This window comes from Schistocerca nitens, chromosome 4, assembly GCF_023898315.1.
Source record: "Schistocerca nitens isolate TAMUIC-IGC-003100 chromosome 4, iqSchNite1.1, whole genome shotgun sequence".
NCBI lineage: Eukaryota > Metazoa > Arthropoda > Insecta > Orthoptera > Acrididae > Schistocerca > Schistocerca nitens.
The window spans coordinates 570,103,634-570,122,927 of record NC_064617.1 but is presented as its reverse complement, the minus strand read 5'-3'; the positions used below and the strand labels follow the sequence as shown (position 1 = coordinate 570,122,927).

Here is a 19,294-nt window from a genome sequence, read left to right as displayed (position 1 = left end):
AACCAAGCACAATATCCAAGCCAAGATTACTTGTTTGAGGTGACTCCAGGTTTATCGGTCTGAGGAGCCCTTCTTCTGAAAGACATGTATTCAAAAGCAGAACAAGATCCCATTTTGACTTATCTCAATGTCTCAACGATAAACAAAATGAAAAAAGTGTCATAATTTGATAATAGACAACTTCAGGCTACAGGTTTTATTTAATTTTTGGCACACACAGACAAAAATTTTAATTATCACTTCGAAAATCTCAACGGGCTGTGCAACGACCTCGTATACATTACGTGGTTATGCCCCTCTCCACTGGACTACCCTTCCCATCCCAATGCATTCCCATCACCAACTAATCACAGCATTGTCCTAAAATGATAGCACCAGATATTCCTTATTTCTGTGAAGGTCAAAGATATTTGAGCCTCAATCATGTGCGCACAAAAACACATACAATCACACACACACACACACACACGCACGCAGAGAGAGAGAGAGAGAGAGAGAGAGAGGGATTTACATTATCGAATTTTTAATTTTTTCTTTTGCGGCATATTCAAAGCACTCATCCAAAAACTACGTTAAGTGTGTGACTTGCAGTATTTAAAAGTAATTTTAGTATGCTTAAAAGTATCTGAATGCTCTGTAGTATTGTTTCACCATATTAATGGAATTTATCAAAAAACAAGCAGCAACTGCATATCTGTAAAGTTCGATTTCCATATCATAGATGGTGGAAAGCATAACCGAGCTTCAAATTAATTATCTCCCACACCTATGTTGCTCTACGATGTCTGTCATATGTCAAAAGACAGACAGAAAACGCCTGGAAAACATAAATCGCTAACTGAGCATTTTTTTTTGTTCAGTAAACCTCTCGCCCTGTGAGGTTCAATCTGCGTAATTTCACGTGCATATCACTTTGTGAATCACACATGGGGCACAACTGCTGATTTAACTTACAGACTTACGTGCTTTCGCCAATGACAGTTACCAAAGTAAAAAATGTTATTCTCACATTTTGAGTCGACTCGAAATACGATATTACTCTCAGCCTTATACAATTTTATAGGAACCACATACTAGGGTATTTACTTTACCTCCCACCAAAAACCACTTATCAAACTCCGTTGGCACACAATCGAAACTACACGACTATTCGATGGAATATCATACTCAACAGTAGTATACTCATTTGTATAGGTACTAAATGAGGTTTCTTCCCTTTCAGTGTTAGACTGACATTATAGTGACTCTATGTTAGGGTGTTAAAGTTATCTCGCAGCAAAAGCGTTTACGTGTACTGCTGATAATGTCAGACATTCCTGCACCGTAGTAACACACTTTCATGTAGGAAGGAAACAAGAGTAGCCTTATCTATCACAAATGGTGCCTACAACATGGCCGTCAACACCCAAATTAAATTCCCTGTTGTATTCCAAGTCTAAATTATCTGCATAATTTTTATACGACAGTATAAAAATCATTTAGTGTGCTAAGCACGCTGCTAACAGTTCCTCCTTGACGAAAATGAGACTACCAACTGAGCTGCTCAAGCACGACTTACGACCCGTTCTCACAGCTTCAATTCTGCCACTACCTAGCTTTCTACCCTGCAAACTTCACTGGAGCACTTCTCCGAACCCTTCCTAACTACCACTCCTGGGAGCAACGGTTTTGTAAAGACATGGCTTAGCCATAGTCTGAAGGACGTCTGCAGCTTGAGATTTTCATTCTGCAGCGGAGGGTGCGCTGATAGAAAACTTCCAGGCAAATTAAAATTTTGTGCCAGAGAAAGGCCCAAGCCCATATTCTGCTGTAACCTTTTCTTCTACTCCTTCCCCTACAACTGCATTCCAGTCGCCCATGACTATTACATTTCCGTCCCCCCTTACATACTGCATCACCCTTTCAATATCCTCATACACTTGCTCTATCTGTTCATCTTCAGCTTGCGACGTCGGCATGTGACCTCAACTATCGTTGTCGGTGTTGGTCTGCTGTCGATTCTGATTAGAACAACCCGGTCACTGAACTGTTTACAGTAACACACCCTCTGCCCTACCTTCCTATCCATGACGAATCCTACACCTGTTATACCATTTCCCGCTGCTGTTGATATTACCCAATACTCATCTGACCAGAAATCCTTGTCTTCCTTCCACTTCACTTCGCTGAATCCCACTATATCTAGATGGAGCCTATGCATTTCCCTTTTCAGATTTTCTAGTTTCCCTACCACGTTCAAGATTCTGACATTCCACGCCCCGACTCGTAGAACGTTATCCTTTCGTTGATTATTCAATCTTTTTCTTATGGTAACCTCCCCTTTGGCAGTCCCCTCCCGCAGATCCGAATGGGGGACTATTCCGCAATCTTTTGCCAATGGAGAAATCATCATGACACTTTTTCAATTACAGGCCACTTGTCCTGTGGATACACGTTATGTGTCTTTAATGCAGTGATTTCCATTGCCTTCTGTATCCTCATGTCGTTGATCATTGCTGATTCTTTCGCCTTTATGGGCAATTTCCCACCCCTAGGACAAGAGAGTGCCCTGAACCTCTATCCGCTCCTCCGCCCTCTTTGACAAGGCCGTTGGCAGAATGAGGCTGACTTCTTATGCCGGAAGTCTTCGGCCGCCAATGCTGATTATTTATCAAAATTTAGGCACTGGCGGGGATCGAACGCGAGACCGAAGACGTTTTGATTATGTATCAAAGACGCTACTCCTAGACCATGGGTACCCCATTACCAATCTGCAATTTAAAGTTCCTCTTCTTCAAAATGGATAGTTCCAGATGTATTCTCAAAAGTATACTATCAACTATATGGAATTCTAGGGTATGTGTTAACCTTTCACGTTAGCATATTTTTCCTAGGTGATGATTTTCTGTTAATGTAATCAGTGTTTGTCTAATTCTCTCTTCTGAGGAGCTATCTGTCTTTGGAATTCAGGGAACTAGGCAAACTAAATGGTTTATCTCTGATTAATTAAGCACTGTTTCAACTGGCATACGTTGGGTATATGTGTGCGAGAACTTATTGATTATTTGTTTAAAAGGCCGAACGCCCATAGCCGAGACTGTTTGCTGAATGGAAGCATAAGTATTAATGAACCAAGCTAATTTTCTGAAAAAGTCTAGCCTCAGAGTTTGGCTCCAGATGAAACCTAAAATTAAAATTATATTAATTTGATGTTTTCATAGTGGTAACTTCCACTTCGCACTGGTAAAGTTACGAACATTACCTGATAGCAATGCATCAGGATTACCAATTCTTGATATAACAATTTGTTATTTTTTTAATAATATGTACTGCTGTGATAGTTTTCTTTCCATACAACTTGAGATATCTAAAGGAGGTACCAGGAAGTGTGATTAATTTGTTTACTTCGCCTCATGCCAGAGATCCATGGACAGAGACGTCGATCATCCTGGAGAGAGTTCATACTCTTACACATATCTATGTAATATTTCGTATAAGTCTTATCCTTTATTAACATATTTCTGTACGCTGAAGTTTGCTGAAAGAATTCTGAAATCACTGGACATCCATGGGGAAGGTGAGGACTGGCATTCACCATCACATGAATCTCTCAAATAAAATGGATTATTTTAAAATCACTCTATTACAACTTAGAGCCCATCATGGTAGTGAAGGGGGCGGGTACACAGATTAAAAGACAACTTAAAGTATAATGTTATACTTTGGCATGATAACCATAAATGTAATTGTGGCATTTTTAAACTCCATTCAGTGGTTGCAGGTCCCAACTCGTTGGTGAAATGTGACCTTTCACACTAAAGACAATACAGCTAGCCAGTCCTATGACTTGAATGTTATGTTTTTCCTCGTCTCCACTGACTCGCAAACCAAGCAAGAAGCATCTCTTTCTACATAAGTGTCCTCAGATATGTCAGGACGTAGCAGTAGTTAAGAATCCATTAAGGCTTGTTTGACAATCTTTCGACAAAAATAGTTGCATAATTTTTGTCAATGAAATTTAGCGTGCATATGGGTTTAATAATTTACTAGCTAAAAATGCCAAAGAACTAGGCTATTCCAAAGAATATTGTGTTTCTTCATTTCATTGCACTGATATTGTCAATATCTGGCACTATTTCTGTATGTGAACTCACGATTCCAACAAATTTGGTTTTATCCATGCTATACTTATATTTTCGGAGGTTTGCAATAACTCCTGCCTCTAAAAAATCTGTGCTATTTTATTAAAAAAAGGTACTACTCCCATACAGGTGTTTTGATGGGTACATCATCACTCTACAGGGTTACCGTATGTAACAGTTCACATCCAAGAACAGAGTCAAGACCCATATTAATACTTGAACTGACAAACCATATGGAAAACACGAAGTTCATAACCTCTACCTGCATATGTAAATCAAGTATATTTGTGAGATTCCACTGCAGATACGACCTGCACAACTAATAGCGGACTTCAGTATGATGATGGCTCAGTCATCTTCTAGAATAATCACTCAGGCTACAGGTTGGAGGAAAATGTATGACAATAGGTTGTTCGTCTAATTACCACCATTGGGTATTCATAACCGTTTGTGATGTCCTGTTTTCTCTGCAACAGAACTACATACTTTAATTACAAATTAACTAGATCAGCTTCTTACTTCAAATTAAGATACTTGTGTTCTGACAGCTTATAACTAATATGATCTTTACTAGAGTTGATTTTAATGCAAGGAGACTGCTGACATATAGCCACAATTTTTTAAGAGACCTTGACCTCTACGCCTTGAGGCTACTTGCTGTGTCTGGGTTTCCTTTTCAGTAAATCTACATAATATACATTCTATCAATACAGACATGGTATTTACCACTGAAGATGTCTAATTTTGCGGCTCTGTCTGGTACAAAAATAAATATGAAGAATGTAATATCGATTAAACTTTCTACAATTATGAATAGCGATTCCACGTCTCCATTTCCTACGATTAAAGATTTTTGCGTTAATAGCTTGGCATTGTGGGACCTAGTACCAATGGCAACAGTGATCTTAGAATTCGGAACTGGCAAGACAAGTATCCTCACTTTCTCACTAATTCTGTTGAATGATTTAGTGGACGGCACATGTTGAGATCAGAACACAGCTGATCTATGATAACTGTTCCATCACTACATCACAACTAGTTAATGGTGAAAGTTATCTAAGTAATAAAAATAGGACCTGAAGTACTCTGTTTCTGATTGTAAGCCTGAGCTGTGATAGTAAATCAAATGTTGTAAAGTGAAAGCAAAGCCGCGCTGTGATAGTAATTGACTATGATAATGAAACATCTCATCCCGATCAAACTCTAGTATTTGGCTGTGAAACAGCAACTTTTAACCCAGAGTTCAGCTCTTTATTGATCTGCACATCTTTCTCAGATATGGATACATTTCATAAATTCATGAGAAACGATCTAGCTCTGTACAACAAACTGTTCTTTTAATCCTCCTACTACTGGAATTATTTTGTTACACTGAGTACCGCTGCAGTCAATATGACCCCCAGTAATAAACACGGGATATATCGGACGTATTTTATATAGTTTACTGAACTGACATGAAACCATACATTACTGATTGAAACCAGGTATAGTATGTACTTGAGCACTTCAAGATCTTGTCTTAATCCTTGATTATATAGTAAAAACAAATCAAATCTTCACATTTAAAACGAAGATCCTCTGAATGATGTTTACAGACAAAGGAAAAGAATCGTCTGCAACTTTGTGAATGTTTTGTATGCACTGAACGTTCGCATAGGGATCACCGTTTTGCCTGCCCTACTCACTTCAACTGAAGGAGGAGAACGAGGAGGAGGCGATTTGCTGAGCGATTCCATTTTTTTCTGACCTTGACTTGTTCCGAGTTCCAGAAGAAATTCTCTCCTTGTTTAGTTGGTCTTTTATTCCAGTCAGGAATTAAGTCGGGGCAAATTATGAAAGCGTTTAGAGCACTAGTATCCAAAATAATGTAAGAAATATCCATGGGCCATTTTCTTGTCATACGTTTTATGGTGTACTTCCTAGCTAATTAGTCCATTGTGTCTACATCTAACCGGCCTGAGTGGCCGTGCGGTTCTGGGCGCTGCTGTCTAGAACCGTGAGACCGCTACAGTCGCAGGTTCGAATCGTGCCTCGGGCATGGATGTGTGTGATGTCCTTAGGTTAGTTAGGTTTAAGTAGTTCTAAGTTCTAGGGGACTGTTGACCTCAGAAGTTGAGTCGCATAGTGCTCAGAGCCATTTGTCTTCATCTAATTTAGTTGCATTATAGTCTACGATTATAAGAGTGTTTGCTACTTTAAACTTACGTGTCTCGTCTCTGAAATGCATAGTATTCAGAAGCCTCACTATCTTACCCTTATTTGGGCAATAGGAGACTATTGAACTGATTACTGGAATCCGAAGAGACATGAAGCTCCATTTCTTTGCCTTACTTCGATAAATTCTGCAGGTAGCTCTCGACGACTTTATCTGAGTTTTCCTGGTAGAGTCATTTGCTTACGCTGAAGTTCCTTTGCCGACTCGAAGCTTGTAAAGAAGTTATCTGTTGCGATATGTCTTTAACTCAAGGATAAATATTCTGTCAACTTTTACACTACCTTTTTCCCTGATTTATATCTGTAGGCTGACCTTCGCCCTTCCCTGTGTACACCTGGAGGTATGTGACATAGTAGTTTGTGCTGTCACATGAAGCCCATATCTTTATACCATACTTTCCAGGATTCGAGGGGATGTACTGGCGAAATGGGCACCAACCCATAAAAGTCACCAGTTGTTCATTAACTGTAATATTGTCGTGTGGTTTGTACGCATCATGTGCTTACCCATGGTTCAAATAAATCCCTTGGGATGCCAGGGCAACGATACTGTCGCCAGTGTTGAGCATCATCAACATCATCAACCCGAATACAGCGTGATGTTTCTGTGAACCAGCTCCTAGCCGTAGAACTATTGAAAATCGATCGGCCATGCTCTTCGTTCCATAAATTCACTATGCCCTCATTGGGACCTTTGTACACTCACACAAGAATAAGCAGGCCAAGAAAGAATGCAAATTCTTCTCTATCAACATCTGTCAATTTTTTACCGAAAGTAATGTTACGTGCTTTGTTGGTCCACTTCGAAATATACTCGAAAATCCTGGGCTTCATAAATAATTCAAATGCGGACTGCACAGTATTTCCATTCCTTACAGTACGCCTCGTTGGGCCTGGAGCCATCTTCAATATATTTCATGCTCGCTGTCTGCCATGTAATCTAACAGGATTTTTACCATGTCTCATTCCCATTTCTCCAGTTGAAAGAAATGGGATTTACATATGTGTTTACATATTATTATTATTATTATTAGGTTATATATACCTACCTGAAAACGTTCTACTTTGAGATGTCAGCAAATCATATTGTACCCACTTAGTTCATTAACCTTTTTACAATATTGGTGAGGGCATGACAGGAAAATTTAAATTCCTTCATGTTTTGGATTTTAAGATGTCCTGTTTTAGTGATAGGCAGTTAAATTGGTATTCATCATTGCTTCTAATCTTTTATACAGCTGCGCAAAGGGTCTCGAGTGTGAACTCTCAACAAGAAATTATCGACCAGCGAATACGAGATAGTAGTGCTATCCCATAATGTACAAACGGTGCACAAAGGCCACCATTTTCTCGATGACAGTTTAATGTATAATGCAATTAACTAACAAACTTCAACAACAATTTTTAGACATATTATTGGAAATGATCTATCTACACAATTGACAAAACTTTTTAACATGCACAGGCAGAGTAATAAGCAATGATATCCATACCTTAGGTGTGTGAGCTAATTTTATGTTTTTGGAAAAAAGTGTCCATATCAAAGATGCTATATGGACAGATTATGAGTTACATTTTTTTAATATTGCTTTTTATATATATTGTTTATTCACTCCATTTCTCCAAAGCAGCACATCTCATGATATCTCTCATTCCAGGCTTTAATCCCGACCTGTGGGGTCTGCTGTTAAGGTCAACTGGATTTGGCGCATTAATTTTTAAGGGGTGACCGGATGCCCTTTCTGTCGCCAACCTGTACCCCCTTGTTCGGAATGGATTGTGTACACCCCAACTGTGTGCGTCCAGTGTAATCCACGCAATAGTGCAGACGTGCGGCAAATATCTGCACGTCGTGAGACTTGACTTGAAGTGATTGCTATCGTAATATTATATTTCTTTTAGATGTACATCATGAAGGCTAAAGCAAAAGGGTATACATGAAAGGTAGTACCTATACAAATGAGTATACTACTGTTGAGTATGATATTCCATCGAATAGTCGTGTAGTTTCGATTGTGTGCCAACGGAGTTTGATAAGTGGTTTTTGCTGGGAGGTAAAGTAAATACCCTAGTATGTGGTTCCTATAAAATTGTATAAGGCTGAGAGTAATATCGTATTTCGAGTCGACTCAAAATGTGAGAATAACATTTTTTACTTTGGTAACTGTCATTGGCGAAAGCACGTAAGTCTGTAAGATAAATCAGCAGTTGTGCCCCATGTGTGATTCACAAAGTGATATGCACGTGAAGTTACGCAGATTGAACCTCACAGGGCGAGAGGTTTACTGAACAAAAAAAAAAAAAAAATGCTTAGTTAGCGATTTATGTTTTCCAGGCGTTTTCTGTCTGTCTTGTGACATATGACAGACATCGTAGAGCAACATAGGTGTGGGAGATAATTAATTTGAAGCTCGGTTATGCTTTCCATCATCTATGATATGGAAATCGAACTTTACAGATATGCAGATGCTGCTTGTTTTCTGATAAATTCCATTAATATGGTGAAACAATACTACAGAGCATTCAGATACTTTTAAGCATACTAAAATTACTTTTAAATACTGCAAGTCACACACTTAACGTAGTTTTTGGATGAGTGCTTTGAATATGCCGCAAAAGAAAAAATTAAAAATTCGATAATGTAAAACCCTCTCTCTCTCTCTCTCTCTCTCTCTCTCTGCGTGTGTGTGTGTGGGTGTGTGTGATTGTATGTGTTTTCGTGCGCACATGATTGAGGCTCAAATATCTTTGACCTTCACAGAAATAAGGAATATCTGGTGCTATCATTTTAGGACAATGCTGTGATTAGTTGGTGATGGGAATGCATTGGGATGGGAAGGGTAGTCCAGTGGAGAGGGGCATAACCACGTAATGTATACGAGGTCGTTGCACAGCCCGTTGAGATTTTCGAAGTGATAATTAAAATTTTTGTCTGTGTGTGCCAAAAATTAAATAAAACATGTAACCTGAAGTTGTCTATTATCAAATTATGACACTTTTTTCATTTTGTTTATCGTTGAGACATTGAGATAAGTCAAAATGGGATCTTGTTCTGCTTTTGAATACATGTCTTTCAGAAGAAGGGCTCCTCAGACCAATAAACCTGGAGTCACCTCAAACAAGTAATCTTGGCTTGGATATTGTGCTTGGTTCTCTCTACTCCCCCCTAATACTGCAGAGCTTTATGCCATTAACCCTCAATCACACCTCACAGTGGCGTCTTAGGAAACCCAATCTATTTTTATTGTGTATTTCAAAAAGTACAGTGGTACAATTTATGGAAACTTAGTATTCATTTCTTTCTGAACAGTGTCAACATGAAAGCGATGTTAACCCAAACATTTGGATTGCTGAATCGGCGATGTCGAGATAAAATATTGTTGAACGCCTGTTGGGTCTTGATGGTGTGAGCTCTGTGTAGCTTATTTATGCTGATTGACAATGTATAATTTTATAAATAATACACCACTAAAACAAAAACACAGTTTGTGCATTAGAGATATGTATTAGACTACGTGCTATTTATTTCCAATTTGTGTCAAAAACTCTTTTGTAAATTACACTTTTTCGCTTAAAATATAGTGTAGTGTGGTAGCCCAGTGTGAAGGCCATATTGCTGATTTGTGCAGATTGGTTAATTTATAATTCGGTCACTATGCAATACAGAAATATATATTGTATGTAATTTATCATGTTTTTCTATCAATGTAGCCCTATAAATTTCATTTTTGAGCTATAGTGAGTAAACGACTCAGAACAGATGAAGATATATTTATAATCCAGGATGACATTTGTACTCTGTAGCGGAGTGTGCCCTAATATGAAACTTCTTGTTAGATTAAAACTGTGTGCCGGACCGAGACTCGATCTCGGAACTGTTGCCTTTCTGTGGCACAAAATTTTAACCTGCCTGGAAGTTTTCTATCAGCGCACACTCCGCTGCAGAATGAAAATCTCAAGCTGGAGACGTCCTTCAGACTATGGCTAAGCCATGTCTTTACAATACCGTTGCTCCCAGGAGTGGTAGTTAGGCCAGGTTCGGAGAAGAGCTCCAGTGAAGTTTGCAAGGTAGAAAGCTAGGTAGTGGCAGAATTGAAGCTGTGAGAACGGGTCGTAAGTCGTGCTTGGGCAGCTCAGTTGGTAGCGGAATTATCTGCAAAAGACAACGGTCCCGACTTCGACTCTCGGTGTGGTACACAGTTTTAACCTGCCAGGTAGTTTCATATATTTATAACGTTTTGCTGTTACGAGTCATTTGAAGTCCCAAATCCTGATGAAGGTTATGGTTTTGTCGAAATTAGGAACCATCAGGTACGGAAGAAGATGGGGATGACGAAGATGATAACCATAGTGGTTCTTCCAACTGAAATTTTCTTCTAGGAGAGAATGACTATAAGTGGTCTTCAACTATACTTTCTAATAAGAGAATACCTAATTCCACAAAATTAGTTTCTCACCTCCCAGGACGAAAATGACAAGCAAGCTCTACCTCTAGTCCAGCTGAAGCATGGCAATTACAAGTGACAGATGATATGCTAGATCAGATTGTCACTTACACAGGCGAAAAAATTATTGACAAATTTTCATCAACTAGGAACTCACTGAATACCATATTACTACAAGTTCGTAGAAATAAGATTGTCATTGGTCTCTTGTGTATATGCAGAGTAAACAAGGTGGCTCAGACAAACTCAGAAAAAGTCTTGTCACCTGAATTTTGTAATGGCCTCTTTAGCACACCACAAAGGCGATTTCAGGTTTTATTAGTTGTCTAAGATTTGATGATAAAGCAACCCAATTGAATAGTAAACATGAAGACCGATTTTTGACAGTTTAGGACAACCGCCCAAAATTTATTGATAAATACGATTCCCTAAATACACCTTTTGAATACTGTGCAGTATATAAGCAGCCGATATATTTCCTTAACTGCTGCCTTTTCAGAATATAGGTCTTGAAATCTGGACAAATTTTGAACTAAGATTTTGATTATGCTTATCCACTTTGGATATTTTACAACCGTGACTGTACATAGAATGTAAATAAGTTATAGAAAACTGCAAACCAGTCACTTTTTGAATGCTTATGTTTTATTCCATGAACCGGATTTCGAACCTTTTCAGGTTCCATTTGAAGTTGAACCTGAAAAGATTCGAAAACCGGTTCATGGATGTTAAATTCTTCCAAGATATATGATATGCTAAACGCTTTTCCACTTGCTAGCATGGTTGTTAAACAGAAAAGTGAAGCTACCCATGTTATTAGGTGACAAAGTTAACTGAACCCATTCATGCACTAATGGAAGCCTGGTAGTTGAGACTTGTTTTTCGTCAGTTCATCATTATCAGAAAATGGCTGAAAACTTCGCTTTGACAGTGTTGGGGACTGTAAGGAAAACTAAGCCTACACTAAAACAATCATTTTTATGTTATCAAAATGTCCAGAAACCACAATTTTCGTTTGATGTCAGTCAAACGCTACTATCATACTCCCCAAGACATGTTATACTGTTGGTGTTACCACTCACAACACAGACGACATCAACGAAACGACAGGAAAATCTGTAAAGATAATTTCATACAATGAAACATTTTGTGGCACTGACACATTGAATCAAATGTACAAAACTGACTCCATTCCATGTGGAGTTCAAAGATGGCATTCGAAGGATTTCTGCACCACTTTGGATCAAAGTAGAATAAATGCCCTGGATGTGCTTACCACATCGGGTACTGAGGTAAAGAAGCAATGAAAAAATTATCTTCATGAATTGCAATGGAACTTAGTTGCACCACATACAAAGGCCACATTCAGTATACCTACACGACAACGGAATTGGAAGAAAACTCTGAAATACGTATTGCAAATAGGCTTGTGCATCAAGACAGACACAACCTTTAATCAGCGAAGTGAGATGTTCTCTGTGTTCATTTAAAAGAGAAAGAAAACAAAAAAATGTGTAGCCAGAATTGTAAAAGGGCGATCTGTGCTGAAGGCAGAGCACTAATTTGTACTGATTGTGCTCACAGATATTAGAAATAGTGACAATACTAATTACAGTACTTCATATCATTCTAATGAATAGAAATTTATCCTTTCTTATACATTTGTGCGAAAATATACTATAGTGGCAAGTAACTTTGTAAGCACACCATGCCAAAAATCTTGTACAATTCAACTAATCCTATATATATATATATATATATATATATATATATATATATATATATATATAGGATATAGGATATATATATATATATATATAATGTGTGTGTGTATGAGTAATTACTCATTATTTGAATTTTATAGATGTTTTTTCATAGAGTGTTTACAAAGTTAGTTATAATCATAGTATATTTGTCCAAATAAGCATAAAAAGTATTGAACTATGTATATTAGAATGATGTTCAAACTTGTTACTAATATCAATCTCTATTTGTACTGGCAGTGAGCACACTTGATATGATTTACTGCTGTATTATTACATTATATTACGCAATACATTTAAGTTGCGTCTTGCGTCCAATATATATACCAGTAAGAAAACACAAATAAAAATTAATATTCAGTATGGTGCTGCAGTGTGACATGTACCAAATTTGTAAAAATCCTATGTTACTCGTTGCAGTAGCTAAATAAAGTCAAGTAATACATTCTATTGTAGTAAACACCTTCAAATTTGAGAAAGCTAATCATTAAAAAATACAACACATTACTTAAATACAGTACTATGCTCACTTTGTAAAAGTCCTGTATTAATTATTCTTGCAATAATAAAATAACCATTATGGAAAACAATATGGCTATTTACAACATCCCACATACATAAGAATGTCCAATTAGCTTACAACTGTTGATATGTGATAATATTTTACTGGGGGCCAGTGAACCACTTTGTGTTGTGCAGTGTTATTCAAATCAGGTGTGAGGGTTAAGACTGTATAACGTATAGTGAAGTATACATTTGGTGCCTGCAGGTAAGTTACATTGGAAACTAGTCCACACACCAATTGCATTGTGGGAATAGGGGAGCGAAGCATTTATTTTTTGGCTGGCGTTAAGCAGTAGGAATTAGTGATTACAGGCTGCAAATTTCGCTCTGTAGCAGAGTGGGCACTGATATGAAACTTCGCAGCAGATTGGAACTTTGTGCTGGACTGTAACACGAACAGTTGTCTTTTGCTTTTTGCAGGGAAGAAGTCTATCCATTGAGCTACCCAAGCACGACTCACAACCCGTTCTCACAGCCTTACTCCCACCAGCACCTTATTTCCTTCCGCAAAAGGCAAAGGCCTAATATTGAGCCTCGGTCCAGCACAAAGGATTTTATACGTGAAAGTTCCATGAATAAGTGCATTTTTAATTGCAGTCACTGAAGGTAATTTAAAACTAGAGTTTCTAAATGTAATGATAATGTGAATGGAGTGTATTTGTGTGTGTGTGTGTGTGTGTGTGTGTGTCTGTGTGTGTGTGTTCAAATTAGCCGAATCGGTCTCTGGACTACGTAAGCACCTCTTTTCTTTGGATAATAACGTCATTCTTTTTCATACAACGAATTTCAGATCAAGCGCTCAACATAGCATGTTCAATTGGTCATACTGGAGAGTGAAAGGGGTTTACTGTGAGGACATAATCCACATAGGCACATTGGTATGGAAGTTAATGCAGTGCACGTGGATCTTGATAATAAGTTGTCCAAAAATGCTGTCTTAAAGTAGTCCAATGGCGAATCCGTAAGATGGCATGCAATGGGTCAAGCAAAAGAAGCGTCATAAAAGCTTCAAAACCAGTGACCAGTTTATAATCTTAAATGCATTCCCTTCTGTTGCAGACTTCCATTATATATCCATTATCGCTCTTCTACATAATAATAAACGAAATTGCAGCAGCTAGTTGAACTTTTGCCTTATTCAATTTAGAGTACATCCTTCGTTTGTCTCTTCGTTTCCTCCATATATGCCTAGAAAGTATTAGCACTGTTCGCAGCTCACTCCAACGCTGCTTAGCTGTTACTATTTTCTTAAAGAATTGCAGCATAGTAGGTCGTCTTCTTTCTTCCAACGGCGTTGTCAAAGAGGGCGGAGGAGCGGACAGAGATTCATGTCACTTTCTTGCTGAAGGCAGTGGTAACCATTACAATAACGACACATAGCGGTATCACAGGACGTGTGCCCTGTAAAGGATGATCTCTCCGTTGACAAAGGACACCCGACTACTCGCCTTCTCAGATCTATGGGAGGGCACAACCAAAGGGAGGTGAAAAGGAGATAAGGATTCAACCAATAAAGTGTAACGTTTTGAGAGTCGGCTCATGGGGTGTCGGAAGTTTGAACGTCATAGGGAAGCTACAGTACTTAAAAGGGGAAAATATAGTGCTCAATCAAGGCAGGAAAGTATAACAGGATACTGATCGGGTAATTCATATACAAAGGGAGAGGGAAATCTATTACTCATGGGGGTCTGGAATGCTGGTACAGGGGAAGGATTAGAAGAAAGGAGAAATATGGGCTTGGTAGTAGGAATAAGTAAGGATAAAGACCAACTGAGTTCTGCAATAAGTTGCAGTTAGTAATAGGTATTACTAAGTTCAAGAATCACGAAAAGGAGAGGTGTACTTCCAGAAGGCAAAGAGGTACGACTCAATTCCAGGTAGATTACATCATGGTCAGGCAGAGGTTCCGAACTCAGAGAACGGATTATAAGGTGAACACAGGAATAGATGCAGAATCAGGTCGGAATTTGATAATGATGATGAGTAGGATGAGGTTTAGGAGACTAGTCAGGAAGAGCCAGTGCACAAGAATGTGGGATAGGGAAGTCCTAAGGATTTAAGGGAGGTACATTGAATTTCTCTGACGTTGTAAATACTGTGATAAATGAATAGCTCAGTAGGTAATTCAACTGAAGAGGAATGGACAACTCTAAAACAGGGAAATGACAGAATTTGGAAAGTATAACAGAGGTACCAGGAAGGCAGCTGCGAAGAAACATTGGGTATCAGAATAGATATTTCACTTCATCGATGAAAGAAGAATATTTTCAGGGACATTTCGGAATATAGAAATATAAGTCACATTCGAATGAGAAAAGTGCATAGCACGTGGAAGTTCAGGCGAAACTGCTACAAGAATAAAGGTGAAGAAATTGAAGAAAATGGACTCTTGGAAGGGCTGACGCGGCATAAAGAAAAGTAAACACAAGTTTAGGTGAGAACAACACCAAGGGTGGTAACCTTAAGAATGTTATAGGAATTCTACTATGAAATGCACGGGAGAGACCGGCTAGGTGGAAAGAGTTTATTGAAGGCTTGTATGAGGGGAGGACTTGCCTGACGACGTGATAGAAGAAGAAATAGGAGTCGACAGGGATGAAACTGGGTATCCATTATTAGAAACAGAATTTAAATGAGGTTTGGGAGACTTGAGATCAAATAAGGCAGAACGGGTGGATAACATCCCATGTAAATTTCTGAAATCATAGTGGGAAGCGACAACTAAGCGGCTGTTATTTTTCTGTGTAGAATGTGCGAGACTAGCGATATACCTATATACTTTCAGAAACATATCATTCATTATATTTTATTGAGTATATCCTTCTTCATTACTGTTGATATCGAATTCATAATACAGGAGAATTAATCAATGTAGTTTTGAGGACATAGTATTTCGCTTAAGAATGAGTTGATAAAATTTATACATTATGTAACAGAAAAAAAGTTTTATTGTGATGGTCTTATGGTACAGTTAAGAATAATTCATTCATTTACGGCTGGATGGCTTGTTACACGCCGGTGACTTGTGTTATCCAGGAACGCAAGTTGGCCACATTAGAGTAGACGCCAGGGTAGCCGGCCTGAGCGCATCCTCTTCCCCAGGAGACGATACCGTACTGGGTGGATCCTTCCACCAGTGGTCCGCCGCTGTCGCCCTGGCACGAGTCCTTGCCGCCCTCGTCTTCTCCTGCGCAGATCATGCGCTGAGTGATCTCGCCACCGTAGGCTATGTTGCAGGAGGCACGGGCCACGATGGACGTGGTGACCGCTTGCAGCTGTATGGGGGAGGAGCCTCCGGAGGACAGGGCGCCCCAGCCCGTGATGGTCACCGCTGTGCCTTCAGATGGCTCCGTCGAGCCGAGGCTCACCGCCTGCAAAGCACAGTACAAACTCGTCACTTGGCGCCCTTGAAAACAGTAGGGGAAAGTGCTTTGGGAACATAACTTCCTCTATTCGATGTTAACACAAGTAACAAAACATTATGCAGGAACCTTTCGTCAATATATTTCATTTTTCTATCCCTCCACTGCACGTATGTATTACTCATTGAACGGTAACCGATTTCAGCTTGTAGTGGAACATATGTATGAAAGACAGTCAGCTGAGCATAACACTGAGCCCATCTGTACGACATGACTACTTCATAGTACACATAACTTGCCGAAAGTCACATGTAAAAAATGGTTCAAATGGCTCTGAGCAGTATGGGACTCAACATCTGTGGTCATCAGTCCCCTAGAACTTAGAACTACTTAAACCTAACTAACCTAAGGACATCACATACATCCATGCCCGAGGCAGGATTCGAACCTGCGGCCGTAGCGGTCACGCGGTTCCAGACTGACGCGCCTAGAACCGCACGGCCACAACGGCCGGCACACATGTAAAATGTGACGTATAATTTTATTTAGTGTGTAGCTCATTCATTGCTTTCCATGATTTGATTTGACGATTTCAGAGAAGGAGAGAAAGTGAAGGTCCTTTATAGGAAATCATCTTGTACAGCCAACATCGTGACTGCCATTAGAACAGTTGAACAGTTCAAACACTGTGCTCGGCACATATGAGTATGACGAAGGAATGGAGAAGAGAATATTCAAGTTTCGGAGTACGTTTGTAACAAGAAACAAATGTGTAAAAAAAAGGAGGACAGGAACATGATGGAAATATTACATGAAATACTTGATTACAGAAAAAAATCGTGCTTTATAAGTAAACCCCGGGAAAGCCTCATAAAAGCAACAGAGAAGAAATTTATAACAGCAATAAATAAACGCACCGAGCTGACATACCTCGATATATGAAATTAGGTGAGAATTGGATGAATTAAATGTAATTAAATACCAGAAAAGAAGACAAACGTGAATGAACGTCATTAAAGAATGTGTGGAGGAAGATTAGATCTCCTGTAAGGAAATCTAAGCCAGTTGATTGTCAAAGGAGGAAGCTTTGGGTGCCGTAAAAGGCAAAATGAATAAAATTTTTTGCCTGAAGTGAAGAAGAAGATGATGATGATATTGTTGATAAGTGATGCAGAGATCTAATGTCGTCATGATGAGCTGTGCGGTAATTAATATCGACGGCATGTTGCTTTATATTCATTAGTATGCGTTGTAAGGCGATAATTTTTAGGGAGATATTATTGCTCAGCGTTCTAGCAGTTAATGTGAAAATTTAGAGACTTTTTATTGATACACCTAGTCAGCTGTAGTGTGTGAGAGCTGACTACGTTCTCGTTCCTTCACTAACGCAGAATTGATGTCAGTAAAGAATAGAGAACCTGAGTTTAGAGCTTGGTAGTCGTTCGCTCAGCTACGATCTTCCCCCTTACCCCTTCCTCCCACAAACTTAATATTTTCCGTTTCATAGTAAAACTATTGATCACAAGTAATAAATTATAATTGGACAACACTCCGAGAATATTCTCAACAATGTTTCTGAAGAAGTAAAATTTTTTCTGGAAAATGGAGTCTAGCGCATACGAATTCAGACACATTTATTTCTGTGTTACCATGTTGTGCATAGCAATGGAAATCTTTTGCCACTGAGAAACGAATGTTAGGGAATTGTTAGAGGGATACGAAGGAATAGAGAAGCCAATGTTCACCAAACGGTCGAGGATGTGCATTATATCAACAATTTCAACAGGGACAAGCAGCAAGTCGGAGGCGGTCGCTTCACTGAGGAACACCTACGCAGTTGAATGGTACTTCACTATAAAATCTTTTCCGGATGGACAGCGCAATCTCGGCGCCGAAATACACTTCAGTCTAGTAATAGGAACACCAGCTATACCCTCACGCTCCTGGTGGAGCTACCACACTGGTTGTATTGTCGAATACTGGAAGTAGATCGGTTTATTTGACAAATGACGATTCCAAACCCACTCATTGGATAGGAACATGCAATACTAATCCATTTCAATCACAATGGTGATGTGTGAAGTAGCTTCTACGGATTTTGGTACCTTTAAACAAAACACTGGGGATTCTTATTTATCATTTAATTTCAGATTAAGACCCCTTACCGAGAGAGCATGAAACAATTATAGGTAGTGTGACACTGTTTATTATTCACTCTTTGGCTAATCTAACCAAAATGTGATGTTCCACTAGATCTCTGTTGTAACACAACTAGTAAATGTCCGAATGTGGAGGATATTTGTGTTTTCTCGAGATTTGTGCTAGTGCGTATTTACACAATTGTATTTTGAAATGTAGATGGCAAGAAGGCGACCAAGATATACCTATTCTGCGACCAAGTGAGATGGCTCTGCGATTACCACATTCGATCTCCATTTTTGAGAACAGTGGTTCAAATCCCTGTCTGGACATCCGGACTTACATTTTTCCTGATTTCTCTGTAACCCCTTAAGGAAATTGCACAGATGGATTGTCTAATAGAAAACGTCCAGTTTCCACCTCAGTCCTTCACTTAATTCGAGCGTGTGTACTCTGTCTCTAATGACGTTGTAGTCGATGAGACGTTAAACACTAATTATCCTCCTTTCCTTTTACCATTCTGCGACTTAATGAGATGTATTTTGCAGTAGATGGGTCCCTCTGAAACACTACGTTTACAGTATCTTCACCCTTTCACGCGTACAGAGGCTCAGCTCTATTCTAGCATCATGGCAAGCCATTGCTGACTGCCAAGTTGATAGTTTGGGAACGCCACTGGTAACATC

The 19,294-nt window shown here is 39.0% G+C and overlaps 2 protein-coding genes across 3 annotated transcripts in view; one reads left to right on the top strand and one right to left on the bottom strand.

The window, feature by feature from the left end:
• LOC126252088 (trypsin delta-like) overlaps positions 1–19,294 on the top strand; it is a 70,971-nt gene that overhangs the window by 12,344 nt on the left and 39,333 nt on the right. The gene's annotated exons all lie outside the window — the stretch shown is intronic.
• LOC126252089 (trypsin delta-like) overlaps positions 15,898–19,294 on the bottom strand; it is a 534,570-nt gene continuing 531,173 nt past the window's right edge. For both annotated transcript variants that reach the window (XM_049952948.1, XM_049952947.1), the window contains exon 2: positions 15,898–16,478. In XM_049952948.1, the coding sequence (XP_049808905.1) occupies positions 16,116–16,478 (363 nt within the window). In that variant the 3' untranslated portion in view covers positions 15,898–16,115. The remainder of the gene's footprint in view (positions 16,479–19,294) is intronic.